Below are 19,472 nucleotides of genomic sequence, written 5' to 3' on the forward strand. Positions count from 1 at the left end.
AACAATGAGTAATGAATGAGACATGAATTATGTCTTTTTTTAACATAAATGTCTATTTGTTGGAATGTGAAATTTGAGGCATCAAAAACAATGCATCGTGGAATAAAACAGAGACTATGAGAGTCACTCCACATAATTCACCAAACTAATAGTCTAATTTTTAAGAAGCATATTTCTTCTAATGCCCACTGCTACACACATGAATAAACCTCTTGAAAACAGTATCAAGTAAACACATACTGCAGACTATATGCCAAGTGCTATCTGGGGAGGGACTTTGTCTGTTTCATCCACCAATATTCACCAAGCATCCAGAACATATAGAAAGGCACATCACAGATGCTCAATTTAATGGCTTCTAACTGCATGGCAATATGAGAACTGTAATTTGTATACATCATCTCATTTAATCATCACTATAGGGACTTCCCTGGTGGTGCAGTGGTTAAGACTCCATGCTCCCAGTGCGGGGGGCCTGGGTTCAATCCCTGGTCAGGGAGCTAGATCCCATATGCATGCGGCAACTAACAGTTGGCATGCCACAACTAAGGAGCCTGTGAGCTGCAACTAAGGAGCCCACCTGTTGCAACTAAGACCCAGCACAACCAAAAATAAATAAATAAATGATCGTCCTTATAACCATATCAATTAGTCACTGTCACCACTGATTTATTATCCTTATTTAGCATACGAGGAATGTTTCAGAAAGGATAAATAATCATGGCAGAGCTGTGATTTAAATACAGACCAGTCTATCAGACCTAAGCCCTTTACTTCCTCTCACCTAAAAAAGTAATATTTTATTCCCCAAACCAATGATTTTCAATTTCTAACTGGTGAAGTTTTCAAATTACAGAATTATAAAAATGTTCCTATTTGTTTTTTTTGGAATAAAACTAGGGCAAGATAGAGCTAAGAAAATCCACTTGTGCCAAAGCAATCTTAACACATTTTTGACTGGAGATGTATTACAGCCACAGGCATTAGTTTCTGCAAAAATCCCCCAGTCAATAATGTATTAAGAAAGAAGGACAGAGCTGGAGGTATTAAGAGCCCTAATTTCAAACTATACTACAAAGCTACAGTCATCAAAACAGTATGGTGCTGGGCTTCCCTGGTGGCGCAGTGGTTGAGAGTCCGCCTGCTAATGCAAGGGGCATGGGTTCATGCTCCGGTCTGGGAGGATCCCATGTGCCACGGAGCAGCTGGGCCCGTGAGCCATGGCCACTGAGCCTGCATGTCCGGAGCCTGTACTCCGCAATGGGAGAGGCCACAGCAGTGAGAGGCCTGCATACACCAAAAAGAAAAACAAAAAACAGTATGGTGCTGGTACGAAAACAAACACATAAATCAATGGAACAGAATAGAGAGTCCAGAAGTAAACCCACACTTATGTGATCACTTAATTTATGACACAGGAGCCCAGATTATACAGTGGGGAAAACACAGTCTCTTCAATAAATGGTGCTGGGAAAACTGTATAGACACTTGCAAAAGATTGAAACTGGCCACTTTCTTACACCATATAAAAAAATAAACTCAGAATAGATTAGAGACTTAAATGTAAGCCTGGAAACCATAAACTCCTAGTAGAAAACATAAGCAGTATGCTCTTTGACACTGGTCTTAGCAATATTTTTTTGAATCTGTCTCCTCAGGCAAGGGAAAGAAAAGCCCTCAGGCAAGGGAAAGAAAAGCAAAAATAAACAAATGGGACTACATCAAACGAAAAACCTTTTGCACAGTGAAGGAAATCATCTACAAAATGAAAAGGCAATCTACTGAATGGGAGAAGATATTTGCAAATGATATATCCAATAAGGGGTTAATATTGAAATATACAAAGAATGGTCACAACTCAATATAAAAAATACAAACAATCTAGTTAAAAATGGGCAGAGGACTTGAATAGACATTTTTCCAAGGAAGACATACAGATGGCCAACAGACACAAGAAAAGATGCTCTATGTCAGTGATCATCAGGGGAAGGCAAGGCAAAACCACAATGAGATATCACCTCACACCTGTCAGAATGGCTATTATCAAAAAGACTACAAATAGGGCTTCCCTGGTGGCGCAGTGGTTGAGAGTCTGCCTGCCGATGCAGGGGACACGGGTTTGTGCCCCGGTCCGGGAGGATCCCACATGCTGCGGAGTGGCTGGGCCCGTGAGCCATGGCCGCTGAGCCTGCGCATCCAGAGCCTGTGCTCCACAACGGGAGAGGCCACAACAGTGAGAGGCCCACGTACCGCAAAAAAAAAAAAAAAAAAAAGACCACAAATAACAAGTGCTGGTGAGGATGAGGAGAAAAGGGAACCCTTGTGTACTGTTGGTGGGAATGTAAATTAGTGCAGCCACTATGGAAAACAATATGGAGGTTTCTCAAAAAATTAAAAATAAAACTGCCATACAATTCAGCAATTCCACCCCTGAGTATTTATGGGAAGAAAACAAAACACTAACTCAAAAAGATATATACATTTTTATGTTCTCTGCAGCATTATTTACAATAGCCAAGATATGGAAGCAACCTAAGTATCCACTGATGGATGAAGTGATAAACAAGATGTGATATACTGTATATATATATATATACACACACAGATATATACACAATGGAATATTACTCAGCCATAATAATGAATGAAATCTTGCCACTTTCAACAACATAGATGAATCTAGAGGGCATTTTGCTAAGTGAAATAAGTGAGACCAAGAAAGACAAGCAATGTATGACTTCACTTATATGTGGAATCTAAAAAACAAAACAAACAAATGAAACAAAACAGAAACAGAATCATAGTTATAAAGAAAAACTGGCGGTCACCAGAGGGGAAGGGAGTTGGGGGTTGGGCAAAATAGATGTGAGGGATTAAGAGGGCCAGATTACCAGCTATAAAATAAATAAGTCACAGGAAAGTAATGTATCCATAAGGAATGGTCAATAAAATTGCAATAACTTTGTATGGGGACATATGGTTACTAGACTTATTGTGGAGATCAATCCGTAATGTATGTAAATGTCAAATCACTATGTTGTAATCCTGAAAATAATATATTAATTATACTTCAATTAAAAAAAAGAAAAAAAGAGAAAATTCATTTGCCCACTGAATTTAAGCCACTGAGAAAGGCCCCATATGTCACTTTTCACCATGCCTCTCCTTAATTTCATCATGTTAAATGAAACATTTTAATAAATATACCCTAACTAATACTGTATTTGGTAACAAATGCATAACCATTGTTTCCTATTTGTCCTATTGGTTCATCTCTTAGTATCTACAACTATTAAGAGTGATCCCTTCTCAGGTCATAAAGGAACCTGAGTGGGCAACAATTTTAAGACAATTTTTTTGCTCTTGTCTCTATTATTGTTCAGTTTTTCTTTCAAAAGAATCTGTGCTTGGAGAAAAATTTTACTGTATAAAGACCAGTTCTCTTTTCTGCCTAAAAATTTCAGGTAAGTTTGAGGGAAATGATGCATAAGGAAAACTTTGACACTACATTGCTTTTATGTTAAGTTTGCTCATCAAATCCATTTTTTGCATATTTTCCAAGGTCGAACTAAAAAGATACTCACTGAGCTTGCTGGACTTTATAAATGACCACAAATTTTTAAATCAAAATGACACCTTCTAAATATAGCACAATGACACACAATAGTTTCTCAATAAATACTTGTTTTATGAATAAAAGAATAAGTAAGCAGCACGTTTTAAGATAATGAGTTTAAATGGGCTAGCGTTATAAATTTTAATTTCAGCAATGCGGCTTATTTTCAGGATCCAGACTCCTACTCAACAGACATCTCAGGAATTAGTGTTTGAATCCCAAAGAGGGCTGCTTCAGAAACCGAGCCATATGAGCTCTTGGATATTTTCAGAACGGAGTGTGTCTGCTTTCCGTACTTTTAGTACTTTTTGCTTTTCCTCTACTGTTACATGTATACCTGTGTCACTGACTCGGCCTTCAGCAGAAGCAGGAGCTGTGTGCTTACCCGTTCCTGGCGTTGGGCATGGTTCACAAGGTTTGTTCCAGGCTTTGCCCACATTGTATGTGCAGCAGCACATCCTCTTTGTCACATTAAAAGGCAACTCATTCTCACAAGTGGTTCCATTATAGCTTCGGTAGCAGAAGCTTTTTCTCATGTCTACATAGAGAAAAACAAGTAAGCCAACCAATCCTATCAGCAAGCAGCTAATAGCAAACCCCACACACCTGGACACACCAAACTTCCTCGATTAACTATGAAAATTTTCACGGTCGTTTGAAGGTATCTTAAAATAATTCCTTAAGCTGAACACAAATCATTTTTAGATAAGCATCTTTCCTGTTTTTAAATAAGGGGTTTCATTTACAATTTTCTTTGGGGGACAAAGTTAATAGATACTTCTCTATTCAAATGCATTTATTTAATTTAAAAAGGATTACATGTTAAATTTTAAATGTTCTCTTATTCATAAAATAATGTTCACTTTACACGAATGGAAAATAAAAATTATTCAAGAATATATATTTACAATATTTGATGAAATTTTCTACCTGACTCATGCTTTGTAACATGCAACTATGTAGCCAAAGTTCAAAAATATGGTACAGACCCAGAAGTTTATAAGACTTTGAAATACTTCACTATTCATAAAGATTTAACTTCCAAACTTTCTGAATAATAATTCTGAGATGTAAGTATCTGGGAGATAACTGTTGGCCAGGAAGCCAGCAACTGTGACCTAATCAATCTCAGAGACCTTTACCTACCCATACAGTTGTGGCCTCCATTGACCTGCATGTATTCAGGTGGGCAAATGCAGGTGTAATTTCCCAGGGTGTTGTAGCAAGTCCCAGGTCCACACACACCAGGATGTGCAAAACACTCATCAATATCTAGAGGAGGCAAGAATGTCCATTAATTAGTAAATATTTTCCCCATGAATTTATATCACTTAAACTACTGAACAAAGCATATAGTTGATTCCCCAAATTCATGTTTTTATAGAATTTATCTTATTTTTATAAAATTTAGAATTTAAAGCAATTACATAGGAAATGCCCCCAAATATGCATTTACATGATATAAAACATGTCCTTCTGAAGAATAAAAACCTAACATTCAAAAATAAAGATGATCAAAATAAACTATTCCGAAGTGGCAAAAAATAAGTTAAATGGCACCTATACTTTTTAATTGAAATTTCATATTCGTCAAATGGAATTGCTTTAAAGCTACTTTCCTCTTATGTCATTGAAAACCAAATATTAGTGTCAACTTTAAACTGAATGCAGTTAGAAAAGCCTCTTTCTTTAAAATTAAAAAGGCTTTCCTTTCAAATTAGCACCCATTCAGAGATTCTAGAAGTAGCACAGCTGCTGGGTAATTCTCCTTATTAAATCATATTTCTTCCAGATGCATTCATCTAACATGTTCCAAAAGAAAGGTTATAATGGAAACAATTACATTACATGTTTAAGGTTCATTTTTTAGAAGCATTCATTCATTCATTCCATAAATAAATACTGAGATTCTACTGTAAGCTAGAACTTGTAGCTATAAAGATGAAATAGATGTGGATCTTGCTTCAAGAAGCTCCCAGTCTAGTGGGGAGACAGACCTCTAAAAGGATGATTACACCGCCATGTGAGAAGTTGGGGATGGAACCAAGAAAGGCATCTGCATAACCTTTGAACTGCTTCATACTATGTTGTCCAACATTTAAAAGTTACTGAAAATATTAGCCTAATGGTTGCATTGAAACTTATCTATTTTTCTATATAAAATATAACTTATTGGTATTTGAACTAATAACTTATTTTGATACTGAATGTTTTCATATTATTCCAGCTTCCCCCACTTATTACCAACCCATTTACTCAGAGAAAAATAATGGTAAATTGTGGCAAATAATCTGGAAATTAATTTATCTATCATCATACAACTTAGCAGCACTGATAGGAAAAGAAAAAAGCTATGAACCAGTCTCAACATATCCTTTGATAAAATTTGAAGATGGACCCTTTTTCTCCAGTCCTGACCAGTAATTTTGTTTTAAATAGCACTAATAATTTTTAGGTATAAATTTATCTCACCTTCACAGATGCGGGTTTCCTCACTGAGGTAGTAGCCTTGAGGGCACTCACACTGGAAGCTCCCGAAAGTGTTGATACAGTTTCCACCCTGGCAGAGACCTGGTAACTCCTGGCATTCATCAATATCTGCAAAAGGGGAGACAGCTCAGATACCATCATGAAAGATAAGAGTTACTATGAGAGCTTTCAAACGTGTGATACTGTAAGACCTGCAGACTTCCACACATCCAAGTGAATGCACACTTAGATGAGAGGTTTATTCTGACCATGAATTTTCTTGGCTTTGTCATGGAACTTTGCTATAATCTGAGAAGAGTAATTACAGCAAGCTGAGGATGATTAAAGTTGCGGATAATTATAAAAAGAGTTTCTCTGCAGAACAATCACACATCAGGTCACTGCAATGGGTCAAATCTTTCTGATTTACAAATGGTTATTCATCAGACTGGTAATTGTCCATCTGTAATTTTGCAAAATAATCTTGTTGGGACTGTTCCACACTAACTTTTCTACCAGATTTGCTCTAAAGTAAATTCTTTACCTTGTTTAAATCTGGTGACAATTAGAGGTATGCTCACCTTCTAAGATGATTGTGATGGGGTTAGGTCTGAAGCCTTCACCTCCAGGACACAAAGTGTAATATTCAGCTGCAAAACAATGGAAAAAAAGAAATTTGATACCTGTGTGCAAGAGGCTGACAGTGAATTAGCACTTAACAACTGCCAGGCTCAAAGCGCATATCCTAAGGGGTGTATCTATATTTTCCTTAGTGCCTTTTCAAATACATTATCTTTAAAAAGTACATTACATTTTACTTGAAATAAGATGATTACTTCATAAATTATATACAAAGTAGAATAACAAAACCCATTTGCTTTTAATTAAAGAAAAAGATTATTTTCAGATAATTTATATCACAACCCTTTTGGCTAGTAAATAAAAACTAAAAGACTCAACAATTCAAAAGTTTCACCTATGTTCATATCAGGACATACATTTCAATTTAAGACATAATATGACTGGACTTGAGGAATACAACTCACCTATGAACCTGAACTAAAACAACTGTGGAAAAGAACCAGGAATGGTCTTTATCTGTGACACCAGGGAGAACTGATATTATCATCATTCATATTGGATTGTGGTTAAAAACTGTTTTTTCTTTTTAGCATTATCAAGAAAAACAGTAAGAAGAGAGGAATTCAGATTCCTTTTATATGACACACTCTTGGCTGGTTTCAGTACAATCATTGAAAGTAGTCCAGATTCAAAGTTTTGACCCTCACTACCTCCCCCACCCCCTAGCACCAGAAGAAAATGGTAGCTAGTGCTCAGCTACCAGTGTTTCTTTCCTCTTGTTCCGTTCCATACTCACTGCTATTGACAGGGGGGCAGGTCTCGCAGGGGTTCCCCCAGGCCTTCCCCAGAGAGCAGCAACAGGAGGAGCGGCTGACGCCCACCCCAATCTCAGTGTTGCAGGAGAGACTCCCGTCGCCCCGAGGACCGAACTTCAGGTAACAGTTGCCCACTCGATTGTCTGCAGGGCAACACAGGAACTTAAAATTGTCCTTATCAGAGTAAGAATGCCTGTTTTGGAGAATGGTCACTCAAATGATGAAATTCAAATTCTGTACATTAATCCCCAGAACAGAATAATCTCTTGCTTTAAACTTTTTCAAAACTGAGTTGCAGGAATTAAATAAATTACACTTTCCTACATCTAGACATCCATATAGATCATGGACTAAACAAGATAGTAAGCAATTACTCATGTGGGACATTCTGAATCTTTAATAATATGATTGCAAAAAATGTTTCCTATAATCAATCTATAGCATGAGTTTATCAATAAAGGGAGTGAAATCCAATATGTTAATTTAAAGCAATGTATCCTATCACTGAAATATTGATAACGCCATCTCCTTCCTCTCCTCCCCATAATCTCCACTCTCCCACAGTTTAGTTTCAATTTGCACATTGAGTTTTGCAGGTTTTGGGAAAGCTAGTCTGTAACAACTTTAGGGAGGCTACTTAAGAGATCAATGAATCTCAGCCTTTGTCTTGTCTCTATCCATAATTACCATCTAGATCACCTCATTAGTTCCATGACTTTAAATACTATCAAATTTGTCGTTCCATCTTTCACCTCTCCCCTGAACTCAGATCTTTCTGCCATGTGCCTAGTATTTGATTTCTCCTCTTAGATATCTCAGGTATTTTAGAGTTAACACGTCTAAAATCAAACACTTGATACTCTTTCCTCCACATACAAAACCTGCTCCAATCCTCTCCCAGGCTTCTGCATTTTCAATAAACGGAAACTCCAATTTTTTAATTGCTCAGGCCCTATACCTTGCAGTCAAACTTTGAATCCTTACTATCATGCCTTATTCAATCCAGTAATAAGGTCTGTCAACACTACTTTCAAAATATATCTGGACTCTGATGACTTACCACTGCTTCTAAATCACTACAACCTGAGTTCAAGCCACCATCATCCCTCATCTGGACTATTGCAATTGTTTCCTAACTCATCTCTGGACCCAACTATAGTCTATTTTCCCCACCATAGCCGGAGTCATCCTTCAGAAGCATTACCTTAGCCCAGGCCACTCCCAGTGGTGTCCCACGTCAATCAGAGTAAAATCCAAAGTCCTTATTACAGTCTACCAAGTAGTTTTCATCTCCAGCTGCACATTATAATCACTTTGGCAGCTTTTTATTATTTTACTTTTCTCTTTTTTTTTTGGTTTTGTTTTTGTTGCTGACTCCGGTGCAGACAGAGGTGTTAACTCATGGTTCTGCTCTTACTAGGCTGTATTCATTCATCCTTCCTTCCTCCTTCCCTCCCATTCTCTCTCTTTTATCCCTGCTCTCCATTCTCATTCCTCATCCCCTACCCAACCATATGAATGTGTTTAATATTATTCTTTTGGTCTCTGCTCCTGCAAAATTGTATTTTTGTTTTCGTGTGCAAATTTTAAATTTCTATAAATGGTATTTTGTCGTATACCTCATTCCATCTTTATAACATCCAATCCGTCAACTCCACAGTATTCAACTGCGATTCTTTTTCAATCTATCCACTCTCCAAATATGGCTTCTAAATTCTTGCCACTGCAAATAATGAGGCACTGAATATTTTTCCTTATGTTTCCGTATGGGCCTGTAAGTTACTTTATTTGATATCTAAAGCCCAGACAGGAGCTGCTGGTTCACAGAGTTTGCATATTCTTAGCCTTTGGTATCAGGAAAAGCAGTCCTTGTTATCTGCCATATGCATCCAGTAAACCTTTTTAATTTTTTATATTTGTAAGTCATTTTGAAAATAATTTGTAGAAGAAAAAGGCACAAACAACCTTACTAGAAATTTTAATGGGAATTTAATCATAGCTAACTCAAATTTTATTCTGTATTTTCTTGGTTTTGAAAAAATATACACCTGAAATGGTCCTATAAATGCCATTAACTGCTTGCCTGTCAGTTGTCATGCATAAACCTGAAACATATTCATTTTGTAAAACTGATTCCACATTTCAAACACATCTGTCCTGGCCAATGTACTGGACAGGGAGCCAGGCAACTCGGGACACTGCTGAATTCAGCTTTGCCATGTGCAAGCTCTGAGACCTTGAACAAATGACTGCACCTCTAGGGCCCTGGTTCTCAAGTCTGTGAGAGGAGGTGGTGGGAGCAGATGTCTCAAAAATTCCTGTTTCAAAATATGACTTGGAAGATAAGCAGGATAAAAGTGACAATATATTTTGGTAATCTAGAGTTTCTTCAGGTAAAGGACTACTATTTTGTTCTCAAGTTAATTGTAGTAAATGGTCATCACAAGAGAGTATGAGTATTTAACTCTATGTACTTCTATTCATTTGTTTCACATAGCTTTTGCTTACCAACACAACCCACACCGGTGGGGTTCAGCTGGAAATCGGGTGGACAGTTACACTCATAGCGACCAGGAGTGTTGACACATAGGCCGTTCACACAGTTTATTGGATCTGCACATTCATCAATATCTAGGAAAAACATTTAAAATGCCCACATTAACATCTTTACTTTCCTTGTGCATACTGCTGTTCCGAAGAATTTGGTGGAAAGTTTGCAAGTCAGTAGACTAAAAATCTTTAGGAGGGACTCAGAACAATGAAATAAAAATGAAATACTTCTATACACCTAAAGCAGTTTCCATAGATCAGTCACACAGTATTCATGATGATATCATTTAATATCCTTAATAAATAAATTATAATGAAACGTTGCAATTCTGAAGAGAAACATTTTATCACTTTGTTTAATTAAACTTAAACATATGTATTATATATTTGTACATATATGTGGACATCACAAATACATACAAAGAAATACTTTACTAATTTCGTGTTGGATATTTAATATTAAGTTGTTTATATTACAATGGATCCATTCAATAGTTAAAAATAAATGTATCAGCCAAGGGGGAAAGGGGTGGGGTGTGAGGAATTGGGAGACTGGGATTGACACATATACATTATTGACACTATGTATAAAATAGACAACTGATGGGAACATACTGTATAGCACAGGGAACTCTACCTAATGCACTGTGGTAACCTAAATGGGAGGGAAGTCCAAAAGGGAGGGGATATCTGTATGTGTATGGCTGATTCACTCTATGGCTCTAGAGTGTGGTGGAGGCTAACACAACATTGTAAAGCAACCATACTCCAATAAAAATTAATTAAAAAATAATAAAACAATAAATGTATCAGAATGTAATTTTCTTTTTCAAAAAAATGCATAGCCCAAGGCATAGCAGGCTAAGCAGAAATTTGAGGAACTTCTATATCTAGCACAAAATGTTCATTTCAACTAATAAGAACACAATTAAGCCCTTAACTGGCCATACCTGTACAGTTCCCTCCGGTTCTGTCCAATTCGTAACCATCATCACAGATACAATGAAACATTCCAGGCAAATTATTACATGTTCCAAAGACACAAATATTTTGGAAGGAGCATTCATCGATATCTGGAGATTAAAAAAAATAGTAATCTCTTGATTACAAAGACATTTAGATTTACTGTATGACATTAATAAATTATTCTATCTCCTCAGATGTTTTTATGCAGCAAAAAATTTTCTTTTTCTTTGACCAAAGATGTCACATAAATGGCAAGCAACTAATGTTTATATGGGTCAGAAATATGAAAGAATATTATCTTATTTTATTGATAGTATTTTACTGTCTTGACCTGTAAAATACTTCAGAAAAAAATTGGCCTAGGGCATAAAAACCTTTTAGAAATTAAATATGAACATGTTAAAGGAATAAGATTGTAAAAAATTAAAGATAAAAACAAATTCAAAGATTATAATAATTAAGTGAAAACAGATGTTTTATAAACATCTACAACATACAAAATATACAACATAAATATTTTAAATATTAAATATATCTTTTAAATTATTTAAGTTTAATTTTTTAAACTTCTTTCTTGTTATGTAATCTGATCTGTTATAATAAAGTCAGTTATAAACAGGGAAAGAAGTTTTTTCCCAGTAGTGTGTAATAAGATCATCCATTGCCCCACATTCCTCCAAATCTCATTAAGATATCTCTATTGGACTGAAATCATAAATTCAGTTTATGAAAGTCTTCCATGAAGCTTTAACCCAAAATAAACAAGAAGTTATTACTCCTCATTCGTATGAAAATGAAGGCATAGTGTGCCTGTACAGCTGTAGAAGTAATCTGTATTTCTACTCATAGGAAGAGGATGGACATTTTTGTACACAAATTACCTCATATCCTGAGAATGCAGACCAGGCATGCCATTTTAGGCTAGACTAGACAAGTCATTCTAAAATGCTGTCTTGAGACAGTTATATCTTAAGTATAAATGGGTCTTTTGGTCATTTATGATTGTCAAAATAAAGCATTGCAACTATCTTATATTTAAAGTATAGTTCAAATTGTGTCTAGAAGTTCAATTGATGTGTAAAGTTTTCTTTACTTGTGTTGGGGCAATAAACAAAGTTATTCTTTTTATATAAATCAGCAAAGACTCATTAAGTTAGTTTATAATTGAGTTGTGTTAATCTATAAATTGAAGTGGAATTGTATTATCAGCCTTCTGCATATGCATTTTACTTATAAGTGAACTTTATTAGAAATAACTTCCATTTAAATAACGTAAAAGTTGCGTGGAATAAGGTATTTTAAGAGAATACTGCCTTGTTTTTATAAAATTGATGCATATTCAGAAATTTGAACAATACAGAAAAGTGGTGATAGGAAACAGAAAAGATATGAAACACAGAAAATAAGATAGCAAGAACAAAAATCACTCAAAAATGCTTCTATCCAGAATTATCATTGTAAATGGATGAACACCATTCCAAACATTGATATTTCTCAGTGCATATTCACAGAGAGTAAAGCTGAAACAATTTCCATGCATCAGATCAATTTTTCATTATCTCAGTATCTTCTAAAATGCTTTCTAATGGTAAGAATTGATGAAAACACTAAAACTGTATCATCTTTTGGCTTTATGTTAAAATTCAAACACAATTTTAAGACAGTATTAATGGATTCTATACAATGATGATTAACAATTAGCATCCATATATGCTTCCAACTCATTTTTGTTATTCATATTATTTTCACTTTTTAAATGTTCATGGCATTTACCATAATCTCTACAGCATTTAGTACTAATTCTTTAAAGGAAACAATAATGTTTTTATTGTCACTTCTTCATTTACTTCTTGATTGGCTGTTTTTCATTGCTGATAAGTTGTGTGTTTTTTTTGTTTTTGTTTTTGTTTTGCCCAAGACAAGAAGGGAGATCCCACAGGTGGTTTGTTTCTGAATTATTTCACTTGTCAGGATATGTCTATTGTCTTTTTTTTAAAAATAAATTTATTTATTTTATTTATTTATTTTTGACTGTGTTGGGTCTTCATTGCTGCGCGCAGGCTTTCTCTAGTTGCGGTGAGCAGGGGTTACTCTTCGTTGCGGTGTGTAGGCTTCTCATTGCGGTGGCCTCTCTTGTTGCAAAGCATGGGCTCTAGGCGCGAGGGCTTCAGCAGTTGTGGCGCGCGGGCTTCAGCAGTTGTGGCGCGTGGGCTCTAGAGTACAGGCTCAGTTGCTGGTGCAACTGGCTGAGTTGCTCCTTGGCATGCGAAATCTTCCCGGACCAGGGCTCGAACCCGTGTCCCCTGCACTGGCAGGAGGATTCTTAACCACTGCGCCACCGGGGAAGCCCTGTCTATTGTCTTTATAATTAACTAACTCTGAGGTATAGCTTTCTTGTCACATGTGTCCTTATAACTGTGAGGGCAGCATTCTAATGTGTGTTGGTACTGAATGTTTTGTTCATGACTTGCCTTTTCTATCTGCAGTTTGAAGAATCTCTATTACTTAAGTTGACAAATTCAATAAGGTTAAATAAAAATGATTTACTTCTTTCTGTATATTCAGTTCCTTCTTCTATTTCAGGAAAATGTTTGGTTGTTTAATACTTTTTTTCTATTCAATTTTTAGGGACTCTTCACTTCAGAAACACCCATTATACTTAAGTTTATGGTCTTTGTCTTTTCTCTAATAGTGTTAATTTATCTTCTCCCCCCTTTTTTTCACTGTGATTATCTCACGTCCATTCTCTATGGTAGTAATTACATTTTCATCTCCTCTGTTCTTTGCTGTGTCTATTTAATTGTTCTCTTATTTTGCTGCACTGGTCCACGTTTTTTGTTTCCCTTAACTCTGCAGTATCTCTTTTTGTCTTTTTTTTCTGTTTTTATAATCACTTTGAACTTGTTCAATCATATGTTTTTATTAAGGTTATCTGAGGTACAATATACCTATGCGAAATTTGCTCTTGTTCCTTAAGTAGTTTTCCTCTACTCTGGATTGATTATCTGCTTTTTGTATGTTTTTGTTGTTGTTGTTTCCATAGAACACCTGCACAGTTGCTGTTGTTTCAGTTTGTTTACACATTACTTGGTCAGCTCTTTCAAGAGTTTTATATACAGTTGATGCTTGAACAACATACATTTGAACTGTGCAGGTCTACTTATACATGGATTTTTTTCAATAGTAAATACTACAGCGTATGTAGTGCAACTACACTATCTGCAGTTGGTTAAATGTGTGGACATGGAACCACTAATGCAGAGAACTGTGAACACTGAGGGCCGACTACAAGTTATACACAGATTTCTCCCCATGCTGAGGGTAAGTGTCCCTAGCCCCCATGTTATTCAAGTGTCAACCGTACTCTGAGATACAGTTTAGATGGAGCTTCTCGACATCCTCCCTTCTTTTTTGATTTGGGCTTTCTTTGGAAGACAGCTTGGGGTATGGGTTTCATTATAGCTTCTATTCTGTGGCCCAGAGTTTCATAAGGTGGGGGAAGAGGAGAAATACGGATGGGAGGACCTCCACTGGGCTCTGTGTGCTCTTTGTTGGTGAACCTGGCCCCTGCTCTCTCTTCGGAAATCATACTAAATGCTCTGCATCTGGGTTTACTCCATCTGCTGGAGTCCTAACCTGTCCCTGAGGAGGTTCTTGCAGGTTCTGTACCTTCCCATTTTGGTGAAGAATACTGGGAAATGGCCAACTCCAGCAGTTTTTTAAACTCTATAGAAATTCTGAGAATTTATGATTAGAGGTAGATGCTGAGTGGAAAATGTTGTTTAGAGGATCAATTCAAAGGGGCATCAATTTATAATAAGATGGGAAAATATCAAGGAATTAAAGTAATAAATTCAGGATAAACTGTCTAAATGTGCCAGATCTCATAGAAAGAGAGAAGACAAAACCATAGAGAAACAGGCAGAACCATGGAATTGCATTTTGTGGATCTCAAAAGTTGGCATCTGGTTAAATGGAGCAAAGGGTGAGCTACATGTGTGCCACTCTCAGGTGCCCTGGCAACTGGGATTTCTCTCCATGGAAACAACATATTTTGGGAAAGCCAACATGAGAAGGAAGTACAGTAAACAGAAACTATTTAGCATCACCTTGAGGGAGGTTCTGCAAGAAGTTTTGGAAGACCCTAGGCCACAAATAATGGAACAGAATTATGAAAGGGAAATGCTGTCTTATGTATAAAGGATTCATTTTGAAATTTTATGTTGGCAAATGTGTCTGGCTATTGCTAACTTGTCCCTTTTCCCACCAATTCTTGTCAAGCTGACGTGGGTAATAAATCATGTAATTCCATAAACACATTGACTCACAGTTCCTACTAATTGACTTCAATGCTTAGAAGGAACCAGGACTAGGAAAAAAATAAAGCTCATTCTACAGATGCCTTGTATAAAATGGTTTAGGTTCTGCCCAACCTAGCAGGTCAAAGTAGAAGCATGAATACTTTCAGTTTCTAATATCATCTTCCCAGAGCCTACTATTCATTCTCTCATTCTGATTCTCTTCAAATTGGTAGATATTTATGGAAATTGCCATGATCTTTTAGGCACACTTTCTTTCTTCAGTGACACTTCTGGTGGTGGGGCAGAGTCAGGCTCTACTCCAAGCTACCCCAGATTGCATAATTTTTGTTTGGTTGATGCTGGTGAAGTAAGTGTGTGTGTGTGTGTGTGTGTGTGTGTGTGTGTGTGTGTGTGTCTGCGCGCGCGCGCACGCTGGCATTTACTATTTCTGTTCATTTGATTAGATACTCATGTAGGGAAAGCCTATAATCTGGTTTCATTTTATAATCTTTGCTAGCAGTTAGCCTGAGTTTTTTTTTAAGGTTTTCTATGAATCACTAATTTTGTTAAAACCTTATGGCATATGAATTGTTTTCAATCCTTCTCCTTTATTTACATTTTCACGTACTTTTATGAACACAATGATGGCCCAAACTCTATGTAATGTGAATTGAGTCTCTAATGTAAAAGAAAATCCAAATTCTTTTTCTTGGAAAGATATCACACTAGTCACGAAGTCCCATTTCTAGGAAAGTAGGTGATGTCATAACTTAGAGGCAGGAGACATGACTCTTAAGCAAAAGGTGTAGTTCTTGATGAGTCCCTGAAGAGGACTTCCAGTCCCAGACATACAGACAGTTGACTAAAGCATAAAGGTAATGCCAAAAATGAGCTACTTAGATTTTGATAAACACATTAAATAGCAGTGATTGAGGTACACAATATATTTTAAAAGCTGAACAGTTTATCCACATTTCATTCATTTAGTGATAAAAAAAGAAATAGTTAAAAAAAAAAAAAACGAATAAGCCAAAGTTCCAACTCTTGGCTCTTGGCCAGGAAAACTTCATAAGAGATGAAAGCCACCTTCATCATTATTCATTCGGCAAAATAATCCATGCTTAAACAAATGACTTTTATGTGTGCAGCATGTGCTGTGTATTCTGCTTCCAGGTGGAGCCTGTTCAGCCCTTTTTGTGGTTTCATTTGTTGTAGTTGATCCAACTTGGAAATGAGTTGGAATCCTGGTGACCCACCTTGGCAGGATCTGCTGTCTGAGGCTGGAGTGAAGCCCATCTCACACTCGCAGCGATATGCACCCGGGACGTTGAGGCATTGTCCATTCTCACAGAGATTTATGTTTTCTGCACACTCATCAACATCTGTTGAAGGAGCAAATTACATCTCTATTAAGTTCCAAATCTCATGACATTTTTTTCTTTGCTCTATAACTAAACTAGTCTCACTGGCTTGAGTTAGTGCTCATTAACATCAAACAACAATTATCCATATACACCTAAATAAGGGTATACAACTTGATAGCAGAGCTGTTTATGCCCTAACATTCAATTCCATTATGATAAACAGTAGGAACGAGGTGTCTCTCACATCTGTCTCAGTTCTCTTTAATGCTAATTTGATGCATCTGTGTTATACCAACATCATTTAGATATAACCAAGAACATTGGAATTAATCTTAAAATGGTGTTAATTCATTTGAAAACATTACAGTATTAAAATGAACAACTTTTTCACTAGTTCAAGTATTTTTAAGCAAGTAAGGAACACTCTAAGGGAGTGAGGAAAGTTTCTTTCATGCCATTATAATCTCATTAAAATATTCTTATATTTAGGGCCTAACATTTGCCAAGGAGTGTGCTAGCTGCCTGACGTTCATGTTTTCACTTAGTTCACCAACCCTGTGAGGTTTACAAGAGGAAGAACCCGAGGCTAAGAGGAGGCGACTGATGCCTGGGAGTCACAGTGATCTAGTCTGCGGCTGAGCCAGGGTCTAGGGCCAGCTGTGTCTGATACCAAAGCCATGCCCCTGCCCTCACACCACGGTGCAGAGACATGCTAAGAAAGATGCAGTACCCAAGGTTTAAAAGTAAGGAAGCTTTACAACTGAATAAACATGTTTTCTTAAAGAGGCATTAGAAAACTGTAAGTCTGTGTTTTTGATGTCACTAATTAGAAAAAACTATCTTTTAATTTGGGGTTTAAAGTGTGCACTGAAATTCAACTGAGAAACACCTATCTCTCAAGCTTAAAAGTATCATTCTTTATGTCCAGCAAGATGATCTAGTCTTTTACGTGAATATAATAAGTGGATGTTTTATCCTCAAGGAATGCAGAGTGAATTTACTCACATTCATTAAGCTCTTATGATGCATGTTTCTAAGCTCTTTACTTGTATTATTCCATTTAATCCTTTCAATACCATGTGATAAACTGAGATTTTGATAAACACAATAAATAGCAGTGATTGGGTAGGTCATAGATTTTATTTTAAGAAGCTGTATAGTTTTCCCAACATGTCATTCATTCAATGATATAAAAGAAAAAGGGAAATAGTATTTATTATTATTATTACCACCATGTCCATTTTAAAATGGAGAAACTAAGGACACACAAGTTAAGTCATTCACTTCAGGCTATATGGCCAGTAAGCAGCACAGGCAAGATCTGGATCCAGATGGTCTGACTCAGAGCCTGTATTTTTGACCATTATGTTAATTAATGAATAAAAGGAAATGACAGTCACTAAGAGTACATGATAGTAATAAATGCCATTATTTTAAAAATTTTCCAGGTTTTTGTGTTTAATGTAAGCAAAAGATACATATTCACCTTAAGTCAAGTGTAAAAACAGAGGTAGTGATTTCAGCCTCCTTTAACTACAGTCTTCTTCTGATGATGAAAACATACAGAGTGTTGCATGAAAATCAGGACCTCACCCACCTGAGCAGGTAAATCCATCTCCAGTGAACCCTTCGGAGCAGGCACAGCGGTAGGAGCCTGGGGTATTGACACACTGAGCATTTATGCTGCACTGGTGGGTTCCATTAGAACATTCGTCCAGATCTGCATGTCAAGAGAACATAGCAATAAAGTTCAGAAATGAAAATGGAATATTTAAACACCCAGGAAGATTTTCATTTGTCTTAATTTAAATGTAAACTGGCCCCAAACTGGCCAAATGGAATGTATTTTAGTTTACTGGTCAAGTTGCAGTTCTATATAATTTTCTAAGACCTCAGACCTATGATCCAAAGTGTTCATGCTACAAACATGGGCCAAAATAATTAGTTCAAGCGTTTTGTGAGCTGTCTAATCAACTAGAATTATAATGTTTAAAAGAAAACCAGGCCTAGATTTCTTTCCGATTTCTACCGAGGGTGAATTTTATCATTGGCTACCTTATCACTAAAAAAGGGGTCAATTTTCAAGATAATACTGAATTTCAGAGCAGGAAAATTACCATAGAATTTTCAAGTTCATTTTATAGATGAGGAAACCAAGATATGATTCTTGACCTCATGGAACCCCTAGTCTAGTGGAAAAGACAGATGTTAAACACAGAGAATTCAATTAAATTTAATACTGTCATACATGTACCATGAAGAAAAGTTACAAGGTATAAGGAAATAAGAAGGGTGTCTAATTTGGATTGCAGGAATTAGGAAAGCTCCACTGAGGAAGTCATTTTCAGTTAACTTCGCATCTGAAGGATGAGCAAGAGTTGACCTGCGAACAGAAGTAGGGATGGGTCTTCCTTGCAGAGGGAACAGCACGTATGAAAACACTGAGAAGGAAAAGAGCTTTGATGTGACAAAAATTAAAGGAGGTTAGAGTGACAAAGAACAATGTAGGAGACCAGGGATGAAGGAAAGTGAAGCTGGAGAGATAGTGGGAAGATGCCATAGGGTCTTGTAAACCATGTGAAGGAAGCTGAAGTTTATCCTAAATTCAATGGATTAAGATGACAATTGTGAAGAAATCAGATCCATGGTTTAAAAAATCTACCTGGCTGCAATGTGGAGAATGGATTGTGGGAGGACCAGAGAGGGAGTAAGCCAACATATGAGGAGGTTCTTTTAGCAGCTAACGGAGAGAAAGGGCTGGGGTGGGGGGCAGATTGAGAGAGAGAACGGTTGTGATGAGAGCAGGGGG

At 36.6% G+C, this 19,472-nt stretch overlaps 1 protein-coding gene across 2 annotated transcripts in view; it reads right to left on the reverse strand.

Annotated features, from left to right (window-relative positions):
• Window positions 1-19,472, reverse strand: part of FBN2 (fibrillin 2) — a 233,974-nt gene that overhangs the window by 38,714 nt on the left and 175,788 nt on the right. For both annotated transcript variants that reach the window (XM_079916031.1, XM_079916032.1), the window contains exons 33-41: window positions 18,261-18,383; window positions 16,556-16,681; window positions 10,983-11,105; window positions 9,991-10,113; window positions 7,464-7,625; window positions 6,667-6,735; window positions 6,089-6,214; window positions 4,763-4,888; window positions 4,002-4,154 (exon numbers count right to left, since the gene is read on the reverse strand). In XM_079916031.1, the coding sequence (XP_079772157.1) occupies window positions 4,002-4,154; window positions 4,763-4,888; window positions 6,089-6,214; window positions 6,667-6,735; window positions 7,464-7,625; window positions 9,991-10,113; window positions 10,983-11,105; window positions 16,556-16,681; window positions 18,261-18,383 (1,131 nt within the window). The remainder of the gene's footprint in view (window positions 1-4,001; window positions 4,155-4,762; window positions 4,889-6,088; window positions 6,215-6,666; window positions 6,736-7,463; window positions 7,626-9,990; window positions 10,114-10,982; window positions 11,106-16,555; window positions 16,682-18,260; window positions 18,384-19,472) is intronic.

Source organism: Stenella coeruleoalba, assembly GCF_951394435.1.
Source record: "Stenella coeruleoalba genome assembly, chromosome: 3".
In the NCBI taxonomy this organism is placed as follows: domain Eukaryota; kingdom Metazoa; phylum Chordata; class Mammalia; order Artiodactyla; family Delphinidae; genus Stenella; species Stenella coeruleoalba.